Here is a 14,399-nt window from a genome sequence, read left to right on the forward strand (position 1 = left end):
CTCTCTCCCCCTTCCACAACCATAAACCGTAACCGCGTACCGTCCGAAGTGAAATGGATCCATCCTTCCCCACTAATCAACATCTAATTAGATAAGTGTAAAACAAAGTGAGGAGTGCCATTATCAAAGTATGGTAGTACATACATCAGTCCCCTGTTCTAATGCACATGATTTTCTGATCATTTGAGATCCATGATTTTCTGATCATTTGAGATCCAACACACATGGAGAGTCATTGATCAAGCAAAGTTGGGGTGCACTATTTTACAGTGAGGTATCATGTTACAAAATGTCGTGATGTTCGCTCTATAATAGTAGGAGTGCCTCATCTTATCACAAAGAGGCAGGGGTGCAACTCAGGCCAAAATTGGGTCTACTTTAGGCCAATCCTAGCCTAACCCGTGACAGCATTCTCTCAACCCTAACCCGACCCAACCTGAGCTTTAAATCTCAAAATCCTAATTGCGTCTAACCCGTTTATTTCCAAATCAGGATAGGTTGAGTCGAGTTGGGCTCAGCCTAAGGAAAAATTAGAAAAATACAAGAAAAAAGGGAAAAATACAGATACACCCCCTCAACTATGAACAAATTCCACTTCTAACCCCGTGGTATCGAAGGCACCAAAGACACCCCCTCAACTTTTTGACATTTTTAAGTAGACCCCTTCTGTTGATGGTCCGTTAGTTTAAAAATGACTAAAATTAACCATGGTTAATATTTTGAAGATAGAAATACCCTCATCACTGGTTTTAAGCCATTTGCAGAGGGATTAGGGTTACGCCATTTGCAGAGGGATTAGGGTTACGCCATTTGCCACCGCCGTCAATGCCATCTCCGGCCGCCGCCGCCATCTCCACCACAGACAATGAAACCCCACTCCATGGTTACATCAAACCCCACATTTCAAGAAAAAACACTTATAAAAACAAAACAAAAAAAGATCTAAAATATTATGCTTTCTGTGCAAGGCATAATAATGATGTGAATGAAGATTTCTTTTCAATGATCTCTCTATCCCTATCTCTCTCTCCCCCTTCCACAACCATAAACCGTAACCGCGTACCGTCCGAAGTGAAATGGATCCATCCTTCCCCACTAATCAACATCTAATTAGATAAGTGTAAAACAAAGTGAGGAGTGCCATTATCAAAGTATGGTAGTACATACATCAGTCCCCTGTTCTAATGCACATGATTTTCTGATCATTTGAGATCCATGATTTTCTGATCATTTGAGATCCAACACACATGGAGAGTCATTGATCAAGCAAAGTTGGGGTGCACTATTTTACAGTGAGGTATCATGTTACAAAATGTCGTGATGTTCGCTCTATAATAGTAGGAGTGCCTCATCTTATCACAAAGAGGCAGGGGTGCAACTCAGGCCAAAATTGGGTCTACTTTAGGCCAATCCTAGCCTAACCCGTGACAGCATTCTCTCAACCCTAACCCGACCCAACCTGAGCTTTAAATCTCAAAATCCTAATTGCGTCTAACCCGTTTATTTCCAAATCAGGATAGGTTGAGTCGAGTTGGGCTCAGCCTAAGGAAAAATTAGAAAAATACAAGAAAAAAGGGAAAAATACAGATACACCCCCTCAACTATGAACAAATTCCACTTCTAACCCCGTGGTATCGAAGGCACCAAAGACACCCCCTCAACTTTTTGACATTTTTAAGTAGACCCCTTCTGTTGATGGTCCGTTAGTTTAAAAATGACTAAAATTAACCATGGTTAATATTTTGAAGATAGAAATACCCTCATCACTGGTTTTAAGCCATTTGCAGAGGGATTAGGGTTACGCCATTTGCAGAGGGATTAGGGTTACGCCATTTGCCACCGCCGTCATTGCCATCTCCGGCCGCCGCCGCCGCCGCCGCCATCTCCACCACAGACAATGAAACCCCACTCCATGGTTACATCAAACCCCACATTTCAAGAAAAAACACTTATAAAAAAAAAAAAAAAAAAGATCTAAAATATTATGCTTTCTGTGCAAGGCATAATAATGATGTGAATGAAGATAAATAAAACCCCTACATCGAGGGTTTGTGCTGATAAATAAACAAGGGTTTGAATCAAACCCTAATTTTCAGTTTTTTCAGGTTTGAAAACTCTAATTTTTAGCCGGGGAAGATGAGGGCATTATAGTCATTTCCTCCTATCCGTCCACCTTAAAAAAACCACGGATAGTTTAGGGGGTGTCTTTGGTAACTTCGAAACCACGGGTTTAGAAGTGGAATTTGACCATAATTGAGGGGGTGTATCTGTATTTTTCCCGAAAAAAACATAAAGCTAAAAATATATTTCGAAAATCACTATAAAATTAGAGGGAGGCGCACGTAATAGGGTTGCCCAATATTTCGAAAAAAACAATGCCTCTGCGCTAACCCAGCCCGAAATTAAATCGGTTTGGCTCTGGGTGCGGACTCCGCATTGAGCGTATTATTACTTTTGCCCCACGACTAGTCCCCCTTTTAATTCCTCTCCATCCGTCAGCGAGGGAAGACGTAGCCTAAAAACCCTTCCATCTTCAAAACCCTTTCTTCTACTTCAAAGTCATTTTAGTTTTCTCTGCCACACCGAGCCATTGATTCTACACCAATGGTTGTTCTTCCGATCCTCAATTTCGAAGCTAAAATCGTTGAAACAGTTGAGCAAAATCCCGTGGTGGTTATAATAGGAGAAACGGGTTCGGGAAAGAGCACTCAGCTCTCTCAGATATTGCACAGAAAAGGCTACACTAGATCCGGAATCATTGCCGTCACACAGCCCCGCAGAGTCGCTGCTGTTTCTGTCGCAAGGTAATCTTATTTCAAGTTTTTTCGTTTCTCCTTTTAATTTTTGCTCTCTCAGTCCTTGAATTATCTTACCTTATCTACCTGTTGAAACGATTTAAGTGGGACGTGCTACGTTTGCCTTCTCATCACATTAGCATCGTTTTAAATTTCGGCCGAGGCTGAAACGAAATTCACAATGAATCGTTTTTAGAGGATTTCACTGAAATTTCGTTTTCACCCATATTTACAAGATTTCCATCGAAATTTTAAATATTTCCGCCGACTTTTTAAAGATGCCCACCGAAATTGTCGAAATTCCATCGAAATTGCCGAAATTTTGACATTTCCACCAATGTCTGTTTTAGCCGTGTCCCCGTTTATAAATTTTGGGAGCTTGCCGTGTCCGACACTCCGTGTCCGTGTCGAAACGCAACACTCGTGTCCGTGTCCACAAATCATAGATTAAATTTAAAATACAAATTCCCAAAATACCTTTTATTGGGTAAAGTACTACAAGTTTTAACAGAATCTATTGTTAGTGCGGATTTCATGTTTGTGGATACAACCAAATAAGTTTGGGAGGATGTACCTTGAGATGTATTCTATGGATCAAGATATATCTCAATTATATTAGTTGTATGAGAATATGTTCCTATGTCAACAAGAAGTAAGTGTTAGTGAGTACTGCAATATTCTTAAAGGCATATGAGAAGAGCTCTAAGTTGTCATTATAAACTTTATTATCTGAGATTGTGTTTATTACGAATGATCAAATAAAATTCTACTGAGGATGCCATCAACATAGCTCATAATCCTATGCAGCATGGCAGAACTAAGCATGTAGAGGTGGGTTGACACTTCATTAGAGAAAGGGTATCTTCCTCAGAAATTTGTTTACCATTTGTGAAGACCGGAGATCGGTTGGTTGAATTTCTGAAGAAAGGTGTAGTCGGGATGAAGCTAAAGCCAATACTATGCAAGTTAGGCATGTTAGATGTCTAGATATAATGTATTATATAATCTAGAGGGGTATAATTGGTATAATTATGAAGTCTCATAAAAATAAGACTGGGGGTAATCGAACCCTAATTTTCCTGAATTTTTTCCTTCTTCTCTTCCTTCCTCTCAATCTTCTTCTCCTTCCATCCGTACTTTCTCTACTGATTCAAAACAAGGCTACTGGTGGAGATTAAGATTACTTAGTAAAAAAATGAATATGGGCATCAATAATTATGGCCTTTTGGCAAAATATCCGAATCTTGGATCTAGTCTTCATATCAGGGAGTGGGTGAAGGGTCTCACACATGGAACTCTTGGAGAAACGACTTCAAATCATTAAGCTTAACTATTGTATGTGTTGAATAATGTAAGGGTAGATTAGCCATTATTTATAAAGTAGAGGGTATTATAGTCTTTGTACGTTTGTTGCCATAGATGGGCCTATATATACATCATTTACATGAGGAGCTCCCTAGTGGAGACTCTCCATCCCTCCATTCCTCTTCTTCTTCTACTCTAACCCTAACTCAATTTCTAACATGCTATCAGAGCCAAATCCGATCTATAGATAAAGAAAGAGGAAAGAAGAGTCCTAATCATCTCTCTCTCTCTCCCATCCATGTTTTTTCCCTTTGTTTTTCCTCCGTATCTCTTTGTCAAACATTTGCTCATTTGCGCAATCCCAAACCCTAAAATCTCTCCCATTTTGTTGGTTTTTTTCCTGTAACCCTCTCTCTTCCCGCTTGCGCAAACCCATTTTGGGTTTTCCGGAAACCCCCCCTTGTGCACTATTTCTCGCCATAACCCTCTCTATCTTCTCTACCACAGTCCCCTGTCCCCACCCCCATTGCACTATTGCACATCTCCCTTTGTTGTGACCCCTCTTTCCAACCCTCTTGCGAACCCCTTTTCTTTTTCCTTCCTTTTTTTGTTTGTGGTAAACCCCCCATCCCAAAATACATTGCCGTATTCCTTCTTTTCCGTTTGTTCGCCACCTCCCCCAAATCAAAAAACGACATTTCCCCATCTCCCCATCTCCCCTACCCCTTGTTGACGTATCTTCCTCCTTTTTATTCCCCTAAACGTCCATCTAAACCCTATTCCCCAAATCCTATTCCCCACACCTCCATCCACATCCCACCCCGAAACCCTAAGGGCCCGTTTGGATGCCGAGAAGATTTTGATTTGGAATTCTCTCATTTGCCGCCCTTTTTGCGTTGACATTTGAATCCAGATCAAATCCTTGAATTTCCAATTCAGCGGCTGACAGTGAAAAAAATCAGATTTCCAAATAAGCTGTGGAAATAAGTAATTGGAAATCCAGAGATCTTGCACTTTCCTTCACCCTCTTTGCTCCTCAACCTCCCCCCTGCAGTAGGAAGTACCCCCTTCCATCTCTGTCTCCCTCACCATGAGCTGGCAGATCTATTCATTTTGTACTCAAAACTCAATTCCAAATCCAAATACAAAATATAAGGTATCCAAACGGGCCCTAAATCTCAACACAAAATCCCCAATCTCTAATCCCATAACCTAAATCTTCCCTTTCTTTCTCTTTTGAATTCCCATGTAGGAAGAAATCTTCTTCCCAAATCCCTTTTGGTATCCTAGAAACCCTAAATCTCCATCCAAAACCCCAAATCCATCCATCCAAACCCTAAATCCTGTCTCTTGGGTCCCTAAACCCCAAATCTTTTCTTATAAATACCATTTGTAAATCCATCTATTCTCCAAAACGAAAAAAAGACAAAACCTGAAAAAAAGATCCATCCTTGTACATTCTTTTCCCTCTTTTCTCATACAAATCTTTCTTTTCTTGTTCCTGTTGGTTCTTTATCCATAAATCTTGTTCTTTCTTCTCCTAATCCACTCTTTTTCTTCTTTTTTGTTACTTTCTCGTTCTTCTTAGATCCATAAATCTCTCTCTTTTTTGGTTCTCAATCCCTAAATGCCATTCTTCTCTAAGTTCATACCCTTGTTGGATCTTTCTAGTTTCTTTCACCTATTTCTTTTTCGTTTAAATCCTTTCTTTCTCTCATTCTTTATGTTTTGAAACCCTCATCCCCCATCCACTCCATCCTAATCCTTGTTTTCCTTCTCTATCTTCGTTGTCTTCCGTGGCCTCAACGGTGCATACCAAGTGTTTGGTGAAATGTTCAAGAGAGGTGTTGTGCCGTGATAGTCTTCTTTTCATTGCAAGTTGAAGGCATTCGACCTTCAACTTGAGGGGGAGTGTTGTCATGTAGTTCTTTGTGTCTTTTATTGGCTTAGTATTGTCTTATTTGGTAGTGTTATCATGTAGTTGTGTTGTCATGTAGTTGTTGGTGTTGTCTTTTCCTTTGTTGTCTTGGTATTGTCTTCTTGTCTTGTCTTGTCTTGTTGTCATCCGGGCTCATGTAGTCTCGCCCGAGGGAGAGTGTTGTTGACAATTCCGTTCTTCGTCCTTCTTTATGTTGTCTTGTCTTTGATGTATTTCACCATTCTTCAGTCGTTTGGTTTCTTCTTTGCATTGTCAGTCGTTCTTCTCATTGTTCATTATTTCCTCTTCGCATTGTTTGGTTTCTTATCGGCACCGGACGTCGTTATTTCCACCGTCGTTGTTCGATGTTCTGTTTAGGCGACGGTTCCCCGTCGATCTTTTCACCAGACGATGGTGTCCCCATCGTTGGATGGTTTAGGCGACGATGTTCATACCATCGACCTTGTCTCCAGATGACAGTTTCCTCATTGTTGCTTGGTTCTCTTCAGGCGACAGTTTCCCCGTCGACCTTGTCACCTGACAATGGTTTCCCCATTGGTTGGTTATCTTCAGGCAACAATGTTCATGCCGTCGACCTTGTCTCCAGACGATGGTTTCCCCATCGTTGGTTAGCTATCTTCTTCATTCCTTTTCTTCTTATCTTTAGGCGATGATGTTCATGCCGTCGACCTTGTCTTCGGACGATGGTGCCCCCATCGTTGGTTGGTTATCTTCTTCTTCCTTTTCTTCTTATCTTCCTGATCACCTTTCCAGTGGTTGTTCTTCTTCTCTTGGCGTTGCGCTACTCAGCTGATGTCTCTGCCAGCTAGTGCTACTTCGCCTTTGTTCACAGTGCGCACCTTTGGTATGTCCTTATGCTCGATGGATCACTACTATTTCCCTGCCGAGTGCCTTCGTTCGATCCTTTGTGGTTTGCAGATTTATTCTCTGGGCTCTCATTCAGGGGGAGGCCCTGTTCTGATCGCTCTTGCCGTAGTACTGCTTCAGGGGGAGCCCTTTCTTTTTTGGAGGCCGCTAATCTCGACGATTGTACTCTCATGGTGGCTGTTGTCTTGTTTGTTATGTTTTTCATTATGTATTCACTACTCCAGCTTGAGGAGGAGTGTTATACCAAGCTGGATGTGTGTATGAGATTATTGTACTTTTTTTGTTATTTTTAGTTGTTTGTTGTAGTTTCTTTGTCGGAAGCTGGAGTTCATACATCCCAGCTTGAGGGGGAGTGTTGAATAATGTAAGGGTAGATTAGGCATTACTTATAGTGTAGAGGGTATTATAGTCTTTGTACCATTGTTTCCCTAGATGGGCCTATATATATACATCATTTACATGAGGAGCTCCCTAGTGGAGACTCTCCATCTCTCCATTCCTCTTCTTCTTCTACTCTAAACCTAACTCCATTTCTAACCGTATGCAACATAAGAAATGGGGTGAATAATCTATTTTGATTGGATATGTGGTCCGATGACTCTATCCTAGTTGAATTCTTCCCAAATCTATTTAAGAGAGCTATGAATCCTAGGGCATCCATTGCGGATTACATGTATTCTCATGGCATTTCTCAAATTTCAAACCTTTGTGATGACTTACCTTTATGGTCATAGAAACCTACAAAGAGTTCTTGGAATTATCACTAAACTTTGCTCTAATATTGTTCCAGCCACAATAGATAATGAGGGAGTCATATGGAAACCTGAATAAAATAATATTTACTCCGCAAAGTCCTATTCATGGAAAGCAATTTTCCCAGTATTGAGTGCACCCTATGTTTCCTAGAGCAATTGCTTTTCTCCGGTGTGCTTTAAGCAGAAAAATTCACGCGAGAGATCAATTAGCTAAGGTGAATTTCTGGGTTGACGAATTTTCCATTTTGTGGTTTCCTTGAAGAAAATACTGCATACTCTTATTATACACACAGATCTTCCCTTGTCTGGACTTATCAATCGTTTTAATATCCCCAATTTCAATAAATGTGCTTCCCAGACAGATATTTGGGGATGGAGTAGCAGATCTTTAGGAAACAAAAGGTTATCATGTATATACAAAATTCTATTTCGATCAATAGTATGCATTGTATGCAGAGCACGTAACAAGCATTGTATGCAGAGCACGTAACAATCACATTTTTTAGGAATCTTAGCGTTAATAATTAATAAAATTGTAATTGATGTCTCTGAAAGAGCTTCTGAAACATGTCATTTTACCGATGTTTCTTTGTAGATATAAGACTAATTTGTTTGTGACTTGTAGGGATTATGTTGTCCCAAAAGGTCCCATGTTGTTTGGTTGCTCCTATTGGTTGTATTAAACTGAATTTTGACAAGAGCCTCAAGATCAATGCAAGGTCTCATATGGTTTGGCTTGGGGGTAATTTTGACGAGAGCATCAAGATCAATGCCTGGTCTAAGATGGTTTGGCTTGGAGGTACTATTATGAATGCTAATGGTAGGGCAGGTCCGTGTGATGGGAGCCAGGTGGATGATACTGAGGCATCTTGGATATGAATCCAAAAATGAAAGGGTTGTAATGTCAATAAAATTTGGATTGAAGGCGATACTCTAATTACTTCCTCGTGGCTTAAGGAATAGTCTTCCCTGTTGGAGATTAAGAGGTCTATTTCATGATATGAAATTGTTGCTAGATTATTCAAATACCTCCTGCACTCCCATTTATTGTGAAGGAAATATTAGAGCAGATTAGCAAACTATGGGGGTTCTTGTTCTGTTTTGAGGGTTTGGGATGAGAATATGAGATGCCTAATTTGTAAGGGTTTATTCCTTATATGTTGGGTTTTCAAACCTTTAAAGTTATGCTGCTTCTTTTGATTAAAAAATTTACTTGTTCGAAAAAAAGTATCAAGGATTGGGCCCATAATTATTGGTGTTCTAATGGCATTCTTGTAATGTTAAAAAAGTATCAAGGACGGGGCCCATAATTATTGGTGTCCTAATGGTATTCTTGTAATCTTGTTTACATGAAAAACATATAAGGACTTTATGCGAGTCGTAGGGTTGCACTTCACACATCATAGACTCCATCTTCCCTATTCTTCTTTTCCTTCTCCTTTCTTTCTTATTTTATACTTAGTCCACAAGGACCATGACTTTTTGGTGGTGTTCTCCAAGGTGTTCTTCCTTTTCACCTTAACAGAATAAAACAATCCTTAAGTTAGTGGTATACCACATTCATATGCTAAGATAGTGGTATACCACATTCTATACTTGGATTAATGAGGGTTCTTTTATCATATTATCATGTTGTTAAAGTATAAAAGATAAATAATGCCTTTCTCCAACAGCTTAAGCTATTGGAGAAGTTGGTAAGTTAACATTGTATCAGAGCCAAAGGTCTTGAGTTCAAACCTCCCGGATAGCAAAAATTCGCATGCGATGGTCGGCCCAAAGTGGGACCACATGTACCACGTGTTTGCCAAGTGGGCCACACGTGCGGGGGAGTGTTAAAGTATAAAAGATACATAATGCCTTTCTCCAACAGCTTAAGCTATTGGAGAAGTTGGTAAGTTAACACATGTTAATGATTTGTCCATGATGGACAAAGGAGAAAATTAGATAAGAGAAGATATGGTTAAATGAAAGATAATACAAGTTATAGAAAATCAAACTAGAGTTTGGATTAGGATTAGGCATTTTCTATTTGAAAGAGAAGCAATCTCTTGTTCTAGTTAAAAGCATGTGTCACAAAGGTAGTGGAATCTCAATTCGTAGATATCTTATAAGCTGCTTGCATTAGGCATTTTCTCGAGGCTTTGGAGTTAGGAGATGCATCAGTGATTCTATTTGTATATATTGTGACAATGAAGCAACAGTTACCACAGTAAAAGATCATGAGATTGATTCTAAAAGTAAACTCATAAAGTACTGGAAATTTCCTACTTGGATGGGAAGTCCGTAACTCACTTCGGAAGCTAACTTCTTCTCGCTTCCCAAATTTAGGGAAAGCATGTTTCCCAGACGCTTCCTGTGCGTTTCCTCTTAACAAACAGCATGCTTCCTATTAGGTGATTATTTGTTCCAAAAGAAAATTTTCTCCTTTTGATATTGCTAACGTTCCTTATTTTTTAAAAAAAAAACGTGCATTTAAACTTGAAAACTCATCTTAAATTCCAAATTAAAATTATGTGGATCTTTTCCCAAAAAACTTAACATCAAATTTACATGAATAAATCATGTGAAAGTGTAAGTCCCTAAAACTTGTAATTCTAATTTGTTGGACGCCTTCTTTTCTACTTATCATTTTCCCTAAATTACCCCTACTACAATCCCACTCTTTCTATGCACTTCTTGTTTGCTTCCATCAAGGCTTATTATATGCTTCATGTTGATTTTCAAGGATGTTTCGCACACATTCTCTCTTTACTTTCTTTATTACTTTTCTCTTCCTGCATTTTCTCTTTTCTAAACCCCTCACTTCCCACTTTCGCTTCCCACATTGCTTCTCTCACTCGCTTCCCACTCCGGTAACTATGCATAAAACATCAATATGATTATGTACATTATGGTTATGAAACGAATGAGATTTCAATAGGGTATTTATCTTCTAAGGATGATTGTCGCCTAGGAGGCCATTGAAACATCTTGAGCTTGATCTCCGAGTGGGAGATGTTGTATCCTGTGGCTGTCAATCCTCAATCTAAAAACCATGGTGAGATTGACAATTTTGGCTGGTGATCAGACCGCTTCCATCGTAAGATAGCATCTACTTCATACGCTTAATACCAACCATATGCATGATTTTTTGTTATTTAATTATGTCAAGTAATATTGCATTTCCCATTTTATCTTTTATCCTTTGATTTTGGGATGTGGAGAGTTCGATTTGTGCCACATCAGTGGGGTAGTTGATTTAATGTCAGTAAATCTGATGTGGTTGAGAAATTTAGGGAGGTTTACTATAGTAATCTCATGTAATTTGTTTCAATAGGTAGATAAGCTGATCGTGCTTGTGAAAAAAACCGGAAGAGTTTTAACACGAGAAGAAAACTCCATGAAAGAAAGCCAAAATCCGATCTACCTAGGTTACGTTGTGATTTTTATTGGAAAACCTCACCCATAGTGTTATGCTTTCAGGTTTCTGTGAGCGCTCATTGGAAGGTCTCTCTTCTTGTTGATCTTCATTATCATGAGATTTTTGTTGGGCACTATCCATAAAATTGGTTATCTGTCACTTAGCTTTAATTTTCTTTGATCTGTAGCTTGAGCTCTGTCCTTTCTGTAGGAAAAGTGGACTTGATAAGCAGAGGTTTATGAAAGTGACTTGATGCATCTGTTTAGTGTAAAAATGGTTTCATGGTTTCTCTTGGTAATTGGGGGGAGTTTTACTTCCCTCTTATATAGTACCTACTCCGTTTGGGTCGACTTCTTTAGTCCATCCATGCAACTTTATTAGGACGGATTATATAGTCCATCCATGCAACAACAACTTCTTCTTCTTCTTCTTCTTCTTCTTCTTCTTATTATTATTATTATTATTTTGTATTTATATTGCATCTATTTAGTGTTGTGCTTCTGGAAAGGAAAAAAACTATTAAATCCTTCCTTGATCTCTTGAGTTAGAAAAGTTTCACGCAATATAACCAGTTAATCAATGGAATATATATATATATATATATATATATATATATATATATATATATATATATATATATATATTTTGATTGGTAAACTCATTGGAATATTTAATTTGGTTTACCATTCCATCTACCACTTTGGCACCATGGAAAATGTAAAATTGACGGTTGACTTGTGTTTATTGACCTTCCATTCTATTCACATCCATGTAACTAGGCATGTTGTGGGAACTCATCAATTTGTTGTCCTTTATGTGTTTTAATTAAATTACACTACCACATTTATCTATTTTTTTTTGAAAGATGACATAAGATATTAAAGATAAAAAACAGGTTACAAGAAGTAGGGACCAGTAGTCCCCCTTTACATACATATAATGGATTCTAAAGGGATACATCCAAGGTGATTACCAAAGTGCCGTGAAACGATCATATCCCATCCCCCATGACCAAAAGCGACCACCTAAAATTACCCACTACCAATAAAACGAAGCAACTAAATCCAAAAATAAAATAAAATAAAAAAATAAAATTAACTCGTCCTGACTAAAACGATCCGTATTCTTGTACCATCCATTACGAAAATCTAATAGAGTCCCCTTTAATTTGAACATTTCCTAAGCTCTAGAAGGAGTCGCTCAGCTTCAAATGCCAGGAGCTCCTCATCCGAGGTTGAGTCCATAGTTTCGTCCTTCCTTGGGTCCCTTTCTCCAGCAGCCCTTTTCCGGCTGAGCATTCCTTCCAACTTCTTAATCCCCGCCGCCTTCTCACATTTATCTATTTATTATGGAAGTTATTTTGCTTGCATGTTGTGGCAGAATATATTATACTATACAACTTTTATAATGAATGTTTTAAGATCTATGATTGTGGTTGCTTTATCTATTTACAGGAGGGTTGCCCATGAGCTTGGCGTTCGACTCGGGGAGGAAGTGGGTTATGCCATTCGATTCGAGGATCGAACGTCGGAGAAAACTCGTATCAAGTAATACTATATTTCTTAGACTATGCCTTGAAGAATGATCTCATTTTCTGTTTTTCCCTTTCTCATTTGTTCAAGTCAGTTTTTGCGTATAGGGACTTCCATTCTAATTTTAACTTTTGGAATCCCCAGATACCTTACCGATGGATGTCTACTCCGTGAAAGCCTTTCCAATCCAGAGCTAAAACAATATTCTGTAATTATATTGGATGAAGCTCATGAGAGAAGTCTAAATACGTAAGCCTCTTTTGCTTGTTTCCGTGATTCAATTTTGATGCCACACAGTTATGTCTGTGTGCTAACAAGTTAAACCTGGATAGTTGTAGGGTCTAAAACGTTTACATTTTGAACCTTATTACTCTTTCGCATCTCATGAGTTAGCAAAATTATCTAGATCTCGTAACTTCTACGAGCATAACTTTCATATTTTGAACTTGTTCGAGTGATATTTGATTAATTGACTGATTGTGAATCTGTGATAATATGTTGCATGCATCGGGCACAAGTTTTGACAGGTGCTACAATGGAAAAAATGGAGAAACAAGTTCATAATTTATAAATTTTCACACACACACACACACGCGCGCGCGTGCGCGCCTGCCCACCCGCGTATAAAACCGTGTGATGCACAGGGCGGCAAAGAAAAAGGTAAATGGAGATTTAGAGGAGAGACAGATAGGGAGCAAAAGAATATCTTGATGAAAACTCTTATCTGAGTAGAAAAGAACGCAAAATTTTTATGATAAGATGATAATTAAATGATTAATCACAAAAGCACAAAAAAAATCAAAATGGAAATAAAAAGTTACACTGATTGGTGGTAGGAGTAAATATAAGTCATATTTGATACCTAAATCATTACTCAGAAAGAAGTTTTAGAAACATTTTTCCTTTCCAAACATTTCCATCAAATTCCTAGAATCCATAAAAACGTAGTTTTAGAAATACTTTTCCGTTCCAAACATCTCCATCAAATTCTGTAGGCAAAGAAAAAGTCAGAAAAAATAATAATAGAAAAGGAGTCTTATGGCAAAGACAAAAGAGAGATATTATGAAGAGAGAGGTGTGAATTTTTTCCCCTAATCAATGCATTTTGTAAACCTGAGATAACGGGTAGGGAAATGAGATATGGTATGATGATTTGAAAAGCATTGAAAAGTTGGCTGATAATATATTAAAAATAAAGTCTTGTCCCATCATCTCACATCATTTTGCCATTTGTTGAAGAGCTGTCTCCTAGAAGAGGTAGAAAAAAAAAAACGGAGCTCCTGCAGCTGTTTTTAGGTGCGAATGAACAAATAAAAGGTGATTTTAGGGCTATGCACCTTCAGTGAATTAAAATTGCAAGTACCCAAAAGAAAATCCAAACAAATTTAAAACCTGCATAAGAGAAGTAAAGAATTCTGGTGAGGGAGTTATTGGAAATGGTTCGTGTACTCCGTGAGGAGCCCTATGTTGGAGAGACGGAGAAGAAGAAACGGGGAGAGATAGGAATTTTTTTTTCACATCCTTGGCTACTGGAACAAAAGAGTTGGGAAAAAGATGGAAAACTTCTTGGATTATGGCTATGGAAAAATCGGAAGAAGATGCCCGTGCTTGCATGTCCCAGTTTGAGACAGACCATCGAATTCCGGTCAGGGAGTTATTGGAAATGGTTCATGTACTCCGCGAGGAACCCGTTGTTGGAGAGACGGGAAGAGATACGAAAATTTGTCACATCCTTGGGGGAGGGATTGAAACAAAAGAGTTGGCAAAAAGATGGAAATCTTCTTGGAATGCGGCTATGGAAAAATC

The 14,399-nt window shown here is 38.7% G+C and overlaps 1 protein-coding gene across 2 annotated transcripts in view; it reads left to right on the forward strand.

Moving 5' to 3' along the window:
• The first annotated feature begins 2,371 nt into the window (after window positions 1-2,371).
• The window catches only part of LOC143890042 (RNA helicase family protein), a 136,641-nt gene continuing 124,613 nt past the window's right edge, over window positions 2,372-14,399 (forward strand). For both annotated transcript variants that reach the window (XR_013255107.1, XM_077394566.1), the window contains exons 1-3: window positions 2,372-2,804; window positions 12,516-12,608; window positions 12,738-12,842. Coding sequence is in view for 1 of the 2 variants with exons in the window: in XM_077394566.1 (XP_077250681.1) it covers window positions 2,605-2,804; window positions 12,516-12,608; window positions 12,738-12,842 (398 nt within the window). In the remaining variant the exon portion in view is untranslated. The remainder of the gene's footprint in view (window positions 2,805-12,515; window positions 12,609-12,737; window positions 12,843-14,399) is intronic.

This window comes from Tasmannia lanceolata, unplaced genomic scaffold (genome assembly GCF_043159265.1).
Source record: "Tasmannia lanceolata isolate RefF3 unplaced genomic scaffold, GAP_Taslan_0.1 ptg000013l, whole genome shotgun sequence".
Taxonomy (NCBI): Eukaryota; Viridiplantae; Streptophyta; class Magnoliopsida; order Canellales; family Winteraceae; genus Tasmannia; species Tasmannia lanceolata.